Source organism: Littorina saxatilis, linkage group LG2, assembly GCF_037325665.1.
Source record: "Littorina saxatilis isolate snail1 linkage group LG2, US_GU_Lsax_2.0, whole genome shotgun sequence".
Lineage (NCBI taxonomy): Eukaryota > Metazoa > Mollusca > Gastropoda > Littorinimorpha > Littorinidae > Littorina > Littorina saxatilis.
Genome location: NC_090246.1, coordinates 41,813,603 through 41,823,887, shown reverse-complemented (window position 1 = coordinate 41,823,887; position 10,285 = coordinate 41,813,603). Strand labels below are relative to the sequence as shown.

The window sequence follows — 10,285 nt, the reverse complement described above, 5'->3', positions numbered from 1 at the left end:
TCTGCGATGGGTAAGAAAACTGCAAGCAAAATTGCCTTCGATAAAGATTTAAGGCAAAGTGTGTTGTGTATATACAATGGATGCATAACACTATGTCATTTCAAGGCCGTGGCATAAGTGGATTTTTCTCCGAGACACGAGTCTTGTTGGCGGCCCAAAATGAAAACATCATCAGTCGCACGGACTGCTACCCCAGCCCAGTTAAGGCAAAAAGTCAGAAAGAGAAAAGTTTACAAATTGCATACTACGGAGTATAAAGACTGGATGGATTAACAATGAATGGACAAGAGTTTGTGTTGGTCTTTGCGTGTGCGCAAGTCCCAACGCTAAGAAGGGAGGCAACTTTCGGCAAGATGACGTCACTCACGACGCAACTAACGACGACATAAAAACACGTTATTACAAACTCATATTACATTTATATCACAGCTCAAGAGTACGAAACCCAAACAACATGAAACAATATACAATGTAACTTGTAACATCTCTTTAAGTTATTTATCTTTTAACACCACAGCTATATATTACATCAATCAATTAACAGATCACTTCAAAACATCACAGAAGTTAAACACAAAAAAAGAACGTCTGTCAAGGCAGAACGGTTTAAGAAAAAGATCTGAGTTCCGGGTTAACACATTTTAATGGCGTCAAATGCATTCTTCAGATCTTCTGTTTAAATTCTCACGTAACTTACTAAATAAGTACTTCAAATGGACACTCACAAAACACCACATACACACACACACACACACACACACACACACACACACACACACACACACACACACACACACACACACACACAAACCCAAAAAAACCCGAACAAACGACAATGCAAACAGCATTTCTTACTTCATCAAATTAACAAGACGAATGCAGTTAAAAGTGACATCTTTGCAGCACACATTCACCAAATCGCAATGTACACACGTACACAGTCATCTCAAAACCGAAAAGTAAAGCAGATAACGGATTGCTACAAATATATGTATGTGCGTGCATGCATGTGTGCTTGCGTGCGTGCGTGCGTGCGTAGAGAGAGAGAGAGAGATAGAGAGAGAGCGAGAGAGAGAGAGAGAGAGAGAGAGAGAGAGAGAGAGAGAGAGAAGAGAGAGAGAGGGAGAGAGAGAAATGATGCGATCTGCTTCAATAAGTTTCGTTTCCACAACAATCTACTGTAATACGCCCCATTCTACAAAAGTGATTACATGATGAGTAGGCTTTGGCCATATACTGAAGCTGGTTACTTGCAGATGTTATATCACTACCAATGGGTTAACCATAATTCCAGTATGAACATAGCTACTGTTATGCGTACAGGTTTCATGTGAGGGTGCTTTATGAACATGAGACAATCGTGTCGGGTCAGCTCTCTCATTCTGCACAACATCACTGTTAAAGCACGGATACATAAATTACGTCAGCGTTCGTGAAATGTCTCTGCAAAGGGAATCACAAAAAGTCACGAACGCTTTTGATATGTCTGCAGTTACAACGTTATAACAAAAACATTCGTACAACAATACTCGCAATGTGCAGCGCGTATCAGCTTCCACAAACTGACCGTGTGCGAATGCACATGTACGCTTGCACAGTAGCAACCCCTCTCTCTCTAACACACACACACACACACACACACACACACACACACACACACACACACACACACACACGCGCGCGCGCGAACACACACACACACACACACACACTGGCTCATGCAATCACAGGGTGGGAGCTAGAGGATGAGACCGGCACGTAAGGATAGGCCATCAATAATTCACCACCACTGTGACGGTGGTGTACAGATGGTCTCAATCAGTGAATGGTACTGTAAGGGCTTTCCCCGCTAGAGGATTAAACCAGGTTTACGGCCAGTGCTTGGCAAGTAATTAGACAGATTGACTATCGCTCGAACAAACGATTACATTTTAAGGGTAAACATCTTTCGCTTATATTGAATTTGACAGAATTTCGGTATTACTGAAATTGTAGTACTTTGGTAGCTATGCATGTTCTCATTCAGATTTAAATTGCAATAAGACCTCCCTAGCTGATCAAAGAAATGGCAAGGTTGTCATTTCCGGAGGTTCCGGTAAAGTCAGTGTGTGAGTTATATCAAATCTTCCCAGTTAGCGTATCAGATGTGTTAGCGTATTCCCTGAATTTCTCTATGAGATAATAAAGTATTCTTATTCTTATTCTTATTCTTATTCTTAGCACGTAACTATGTGCAAATTCACAAGTACAGTAAGGAATGATTCCTCACAGCTTGTCAATAAATGTGCAATAATAAAAAAAAAGAGAAATGTAAACTTTAGCTCTGAATCTTCAAAAATCCAAACACGAAAGCATTGCAGATACTCTTTCGTACGCCTCTTCCTCTGGTGGCATAGGAGAATGCCAAATGTCCAAGGTCTTAGACCCCCCCCCCCTCCCCTCCTCTTCTTAGTTCATGGCCACAAAGGTGGTAAGCCTGTTTTCTGTTCTTATGTAGGATACTACTAAGTAGGATCACCACCCCCTTGTTCGGGGCTGAGCAAACATCACACCAACGTCAGCACTTTCCATCATAAATGATACAGTTGCATGGCACCAACGCAGACAGCCTATACAAATCAGCAACATCCGTCAAGTTTCAAAACACATGAACAAGATGCAAACCAAATGTTCACCCGTAGTCAACAAAAGGAATATAATTTAAAGTCAACAAGAAACAGCCCCAATAATACTCCGAGCACTTGTGTCTCGGAAATTAACGAACCGTGTTGAATTTCAAAGCTATGATGTGTTTTTTAATATCATTCAACTTCCCTAGGACAAGTCCATGCTCAAGACACATCCACAGAGACATTTTTTTGATTATATGCTTCAGCTCTATTTGTCTACATTTCTCGCACCACACAAAACCTCCACTCCGACCACACTTTGCAATGAGGCGCAAGCACATCCACGAACTGCTTACAAGAATGACAGTCGTTCCGACTTGAAGCCTGCTGCTGGGGATGACTGTATTATACTGTCAATTGCTGCTGAGGATGACTGTGTTATACCGTCTATTTCTGTAGCGTACATTAGCCAGGGGCTCTCGTCTGCAAAGTGAGATAGTCTGTGTTACTGCAATGAGAGTCGTGGCTGTTCTTCACAGACTTTCATCCTGCAATACGCACACACGGCTGGAAAGCTCGACACATTCATGAAGGGACGATTTCAAGAACAGATAATGCCGTTAAGTATCACATTATTATATTAGAAAACTAATTACAAGCCAGATTGAGGACAGGTTAGCGAGAGTCAAAATCAGGTGTGCATCACACAGCAATATAACTTATTGCTTACCATCAACAGTCTATCATTATTTCGCATCCTGTGTGCCTAAAACATTCCAAAGGCATTGTGGTCCTGGTGTGTGTATGTTTGACATCAAGCACTGTGGGGCGAGCACTGGATGATACAGCTGTTTGGTTTTTACGCCGATACGACTATTACACAAAATACGGTGCAAGGTACAGGGAAACTAATTTACATCCCAAAATGTCTCAACAGGATTCATGGACATACCAGTCTGAATCCCTTAGTCTAGTTTAAACACAAAATATGTGTTAGTGACTTTGTGTTGTGCAATTACACAAAGATGAAAGAGATTGCGTAGAAATAAAGACCCAAATCATAAACCAGCTCACTTTAACATTTTGAGCATTAAAACTCGGATTTAGGTCAGATGTGGTTGCTAGTTAAGCTGATCACTCATTTAGGTGCAGGGCCCAGTGAGATACAGCAATTATAAAGAGCGTAGGAGGGTTGTTGATGGATCACCTGCACTGACTAACACCCACCAAGCCCTTAGTGCCATCAGTTCTTCTCAAGCAAATGTGATAGCCTATTTTTTGTCGAGCTATGGTGTGAAGCTGGTTGTCTCCCTCATCTTCAGTCGTCTGGACTACTGCAACTCCCTTCTGGCTGGCCTCCCCGCCTCATCCATTCATGGCCTACAACGAGTCCAGAACGCCGCTGCCAGGCTGACGTTGAGGAAGACGAAGCGAGACCACATCACCCCCCTACTTCGCTCCTTGCACTGGCTCCCTGTCAACACCCGAATCTCCTACAAACTGTCCACTCTGGTCTACAAGTGTCTCAACGACTCTGCTCCCGAGTACCTTCAATCCTCCCTGGACCTGTACACCCAGCCCACCGACCGTCCCCTTCGTTCTGCTGCTGACCCTCTCCGCCTCCACATCCCTCGCTCGAAACTCGCATCTGCTGGTCAGCGTGCATTTCCCTCCGCGGGCCCCTCCGTCTGGAACTCCCTGCCGCTTGAGCTTCGCCAGAGCCCCTCTCTTGACGCGTTCAAGAGTAGGTTGAAGACTCAGTTCTTCCCGTAGCTGGCTGCGACTTTCATGCTCGACGTGATGTGTTGTGCCCCAAAAGACATTCTTGTGCTGTGCTCTGTGAGAGGTGTTTTCTTTGTGCTTAACATTATTTTGTTTGGACCTAGCTATTGATGTGTACATTGTTGTTAAACAGTTGTTTGTTGTATGTTTATCAGGGTTTGCTAGTGTGTGATAGGGTTCGTGTCCGTCTGTAGATGTTAGTTTCTTTGTTAGTCCTGTGTTGACAACTCTTCGACAAGCGCTTAGAACTGTACCCACGGAATACGCGCTATATAAGCTTCATATTGATTGATTGATTGATTGATTGATAAAAGGGCAGTTTTACCGGACTAAAATAAACATGTGCACGAATGAAAAAATGAAAACAGCAAGTACAATAATTGTTGCCCCCACCCCACCTGAACAAGGATCTAAACTCAAAACATCATTTGCCTTCTCTTTCATTTTTACTTTCAATGTCAAATATGTTTCTTTATCGTCTGCTTTTGACGCTATCAGACCATGATTTCCAAAGAGAACCTACACACAAGACCACAAAGAGATTTACCCACAGGTGGTCAAGTCAGTCTTCATTCCGTTAAAGCCGAATGGCTCTCAGGCATGCAATTCCCCTTTATGGTTAATCTCTGGTGAGAAACGCCTACAGTTAGTGTAGGACACACATGAGAGTTTGTAACGAAGAGATGTGCTGTTTATTATTCAAACCGATTAGCTAAAAAATAACGTATCAGGTAGCACACACAAAATTGTGATCTTAACTACAGGCACCAATGTACAGATGCGTCGATTTTCTCATTTTAACTTTAAATTTTTTTTTAATATATTATTCATTCTCAATGAAAAGCACACAACGTTTTCAATCTCAAGTCAATGGCAAATAGCATTTGCAGCTGACCCTCGGGAAGAACTGATGGTACTAGCAACTGTGTGACTTGCAAAATCAGTGTGAAGCCATGATCAGAAAATGCTTGTGTGGTAAAAAACAAAAACAAAAACCAACACTTCGCACAGTCGTATCCGTCAATGCTGAACCATGTTTTCACATTAACATTCAAAAGGGTATTAAAGAAAACCGAACACTCAATATGGAATATGAAAAATAACCTCACATAAGAACAAAATCAACACCGTGAACGTACCAAGACTTCCATGAGCCAACTATCCCTGATTCTGTCACTTCACTTGCCACAATATCTTCTTCTCAACTGTACAAAACCGTGCTGGGAAACAGACCATGCACGAGAGCATATTCACACAGATTCTTGTCTTTACAGATCAGACTTCTTCCCGTCCAAAATATCACATTTTAATATACTGCAAGCTCAGTACTGCTGGTGAAAAGTCTGAAGCCTGGTACTCACTGCCCAAATGATCCCATCATACATATCACCATCACAGTCTTCTCTTTCAAGTCATCAAAACCTGTTCGTGCCCCGCCCGCCACAAATGACCAGAGCTGTCATCTTGTGCAACACCACAGCGCCAGTGACAATTTTCCAACAGTCACACATACGGTGCTGCCCAAATCAAGAGTCTGCCTGTTTGAATGTGTCAAATGTGTCAACCAGATCCACTCTTTTACGATGCATGACCACTTGTGAAGTTAATATTGGTGTAACAATGCAGAATGTTTCCTTTGGTTTGTGGTGACCTTTTCATTCAACACTTAATTCATTTCTTTTCATTAATTCCCTCTCTAAGCCCAGAATGTCCCAAACCTAAAAGTACTGGAAGGATAATACATCTGTTGTGATCTCCGGAATGCAGGAGTTCTGTGGCAACTTTTCCTGAAGCTGGGCCGTTGAAAGTTAGGTCAGTTCTACGATGACGAAGCAAAGAAAGTCACCGCTGCTCGTTGTGACGACTTTTGATTGACCAAGTGAACACCTTGGAGATGACGCTGTTGGGTTTGGTGTCTATTTGGTCCAGTAGATTGCGTTTTGGTGCTTCAATAAGTTCTTGCTGGATTGCCTTATCCAAGTTCTTCCTCTTGCCCATGATTTGCAACTGGGCTAGCATCTCTGTGGGCAAAGGCTTGTTCCGACGAATCTTTCCACTGCCCCCCTCTTCTTTTGCAAGTGGACTCTGCAGTCTAAGTTTTTAACTGGTCTTCTCCAGTACAACAACCTGGCATCTCTCAGTGATATAGAGTCATGGCAGCGTGATGGTTTTGGACACATTTTTAAGTTTTGGAAGAAAGAAAAAAGACAAAGAAAGAAGACATCGTCCTTCATGGTTTTCATCCGCAAGTAATGTCATGACATTAGCCCCAACAGCCTACTATCTGCTCAGGCTAAAGGTCCATGATGATACAAAATGCAGTTCTGGTTTTGAAGAAATCAAGGTTCATCTTTCGTCCACACAGAATTTTCTGGCCCGAAACTAATTGTTCATCGTGTCCATGCCACCAGCTGCCCGCTCGCCCAGCATAGGTCATTGCTAGAGGTCCATGGTTGCGTGGCGTTTGTTGTGCAGGGCGAGGTGGTCGGAGCGGGAGAAGCACCGCTCACAGTATTTACACTGAAATGGTTTGGCTCCTGTGTGTTTGCGGTAATGTCGAGTCAGTTCGTCTGAGCGTGCAAACCTCCACTCGCATCCCTCCCACGTACACTTGTAAGGCTTTTCACCTGCAACAAATAGAGCAAAGAAATGTCTTAGGAAGTGCTGATATACAAAGAACAGATCAAAGCATTTACAAGTGATACAGGGTTTATCTGCAAATCTCAAATGTGTATGCACAACACCACTGAAAAAGTCCCCCCAAAATATGTGACCAAAAGAAGACTGTTTATTGAGCCTTTCCTTCTGACGGACTAACGTACACAGAGACACAGACACATTTGCTCACCCACTCGATCATAAAAGCTGAAGTTTTTTTTATGAATCGGTCGCTCACTTCAGTAATAACGTTAGTCAATTTTCCTGAAGCAGATCACAGCTAAAAGGCAAACAATCAACAAAAAAACAAAAACAAAAAAAACAAGTCACGTAAGGCGAAAATACAACATTTAGTCAAGCTCAGTCGAACTCACAGAATGAAACTGAACGCATTGCATTTTTTCTGCAAGACCGTACACTCGTAGCATCGTCTGTCCACCGCTCGTGGCAAAGGCAGTGAAATCAACAATCCAGAAAAGCGCGGTAGCGGTTGCGCTGAGGAGGATGGCACGCTTTTCTATATCTCTATTCTTTTTAACTTTCTGAACGTGTTTTTAATACAAACATATCATATCTATATGTTTTTGGAATCAGGAACGGACAAGGAATAAGATGAAATCGATTTGTTTTTAAATCGATTTCGGAAATGTAATTTTAATCATAATTTTTATATTTTTAATTTTCAGAGCTTGTTTTTAATCCGAATATAACATAATTATATGTTTTTGGAATCAGAAAATGATGACGAATACGATAAACGTAATTTTGGATCGTTTTATAAAAAAAATAATTTTAATTACAATTTTCAGATTTTTAATGACCAAAGTCATTAATTAATTTTTAAGCATCCAAGCTGAAATGCAAAAGCAAAGTCCGGCCTTCGTCGAAGATTGCTTGGCCAAAATTTCAATCAATTTGATTAAAAAATGAGGGTGTGACAGTGCCGCCTCAACATTTACAAAAAGCCGGATATGACGTCATCAAAGACATTTATCGAAAAAATGAAAAAACCGTCTGGAAATACCATACTCAGGATCTCTCATGTCAAATTTCATGAAGATCGGTCCAGTAGTTTTGTCTGAATCGCTCTACACACACACACACACACACACACACACACACAGACACACACACATACTTGACTAAATGTAAAAACGGAAACTTTACAAAACTGGGCAATCTTCTTTAAAATGTTGGCTTTCAGAGAACTACGCAAAGTAGACCACATTTTCAAATCGGCAAAATGTATTCCATCGACTGACAGTGCAATAATTCAGTTTCTGACATTTTCTGCCATTGATTTACTGCCATGTTACCTCTGTGCCTGCCTGAATTATGGCACCGACACAAAATCTTTAATCTCAGATAACAGGCATCTTCTTGAGAGTGCCCTTCGTTTGGGGAACACATCTGTCGATCTATACCTTGAACTTAGTGCGCAGAACACAGAGAATCAAAGAATGTTATCTGTCATTGCCAGCTGAACCACCTAGCACGTTCACTGCGAAGAAACATTTAGGGAACATTTATGTTGGTCTGTAGAGGTTACATGCCGAGTCTCAGTGATTATTAAAAATAATGGTCGAAGTTGGCGGATCATGAAAAATGCGAGCTTCAGCGAGCTTTTTCATGACCGCGAACTGAGACCATTATTTTTAATAATCACTGAGACGAGGTGTGTAACCTCTTTATTCCTCCTTTCTTCAGTTATTCAAAGAAAACAGGAGTTTTTGTGCGAAAGTTTGATCGAATCCGAATCACTCAACCAGTCAACCTGCGCAGGCGATCGATTAATGTGCGGTTGTATAGTTCCGTGCAAATCATTCCATTCTGTTAACACTTCTTGTCAGTTTCCCTGTTTTAGACTAAAATCAAGTACACAGATATGCTGTTATTCTGCTGTGGCGGTAAAGGCAGATATTGTGTGTTCTGTTTATGTTTTAGTATCGCTTAGAATAATGTTCTTTCGTCAAATGGGACTAGCAGACGAAGTTTTACACCCGTGTTCCAACGTTAAAAACTGTATGAAGTTCAGTTTTCTGGGGAAAATAGTGTATGAAACCGCTTTATGTTGTTTAAATTGATGAGATGTGTGCATTTGGTTGCGTGTGATCTGTTTATAAAATGAAATATTGTTGAAAACTGACCGTCGGATTGCAGTCAGTGTTGTCGAAGAAACTGCGTTAAAAGAAGGGGAACTACTCTTGTCGGCTAGAGTATGAGTTACTTGCCTTGGGAATTTGCTTGTGATGAACGGTTTGTGCACGGCAGATCTAGATTCAGAAAACAACCTAACTCATGGATTTTATATGGAGATTCATGTGTTCAGGCCTGTAGTTGTTAATTTAAATGCGGTATGTTTGTATTGTTTGCTCCAGAGATGTATATTTCGTACGTATAGAGCGTTCGGAACTTTTCAGTCGCAAAAGTAGTACCAAAACAGAACAGCTTCTCAACCCATTGCACTATCGAGGATTCAGGCTGTTGCTGGCTCGTTATTTGTTTGGTTGCTGGGTCATTATCGAAAAATAACTAGCTCTACAAGTTTACAGAGGTAAAGAAGCAGAGGGGGGAATAAAAACATTTATCTCGCGACATTTTCTTTCTCATTCTCAGCTGAACTGCCTGGCACAACTGAGAAATCAAAAGGAAATAAAATGAACAACAGTAAAGATAGTGTAGCTCATAGATTAGAATAGAATAAGCAGAATGTGCCAAGAGACAAAGAATTATTACACTTCAGACTGATATTTGTACAAGTTTGAAGTAGTCTACTCACACTAATAGCGTACACGATGTTTAGTTTGTACTGTATTGCCTTTTTTGTCAGCTCAATTACGTCGTCGTTGACAGTGTCAAAGTTTCTGCTTGTTAGCGAGTCAAACCCAAATGGTGGTACATGTATATATAGGTCAGACATAAACCACGGAGATGATGAATCCTTGAGAAGCGTATTCGCATTGCATTAAAGGTTAATACACTCCTTGCACGAGGTTTGCTTGGGAAGAGAGCAAATGTCAGAAGTCAAGCACAGCGGAGATACATTTCGTGAATACGGTCTGGAATGGCGCGCTCCGTCTGACTGCAGCTATCTAACTTTTGTGGAGACAAATCAACATGACTTCACTCTGGAACTCTGAGACTGATGATGCAAAACAAGCACACACCTAAAACTCGGGGAAAACCAGCTAGGATGATCGATGATTTGTGGTTGTTGACCTTTCGCTGAAGTCTTG

The 10,285-nt window shown here is 41.6% G+C and overlaps 1 protein-coding gene across 1 annotated transcript in view; it reads right to left on the bottom strand.

The window, feature by feature from the left end:
* Positions 1 to 1,116: 1,116 nt before the first annotated feature.
* Positions 1,117 to 10,285, bottom strand: part of LOC138959020 (Krueppel-like factor 6) — a 103,821-nt gene continuing 94,652 nt past the window's right edge. Inside the window, exon 3 of the mRNA XM_070330387.1 lies at positions 1,117 to 7,018. Within this exon, the coding sequence (XP_070186488.1) occupies positions 6,831 to 7,018 (188 nt within the window). The 3' untranslated portion in view covers positions 1,117 to 6,830. The remainder of the gene's footprint in view (positions 7,019 to 10,285) is intronic.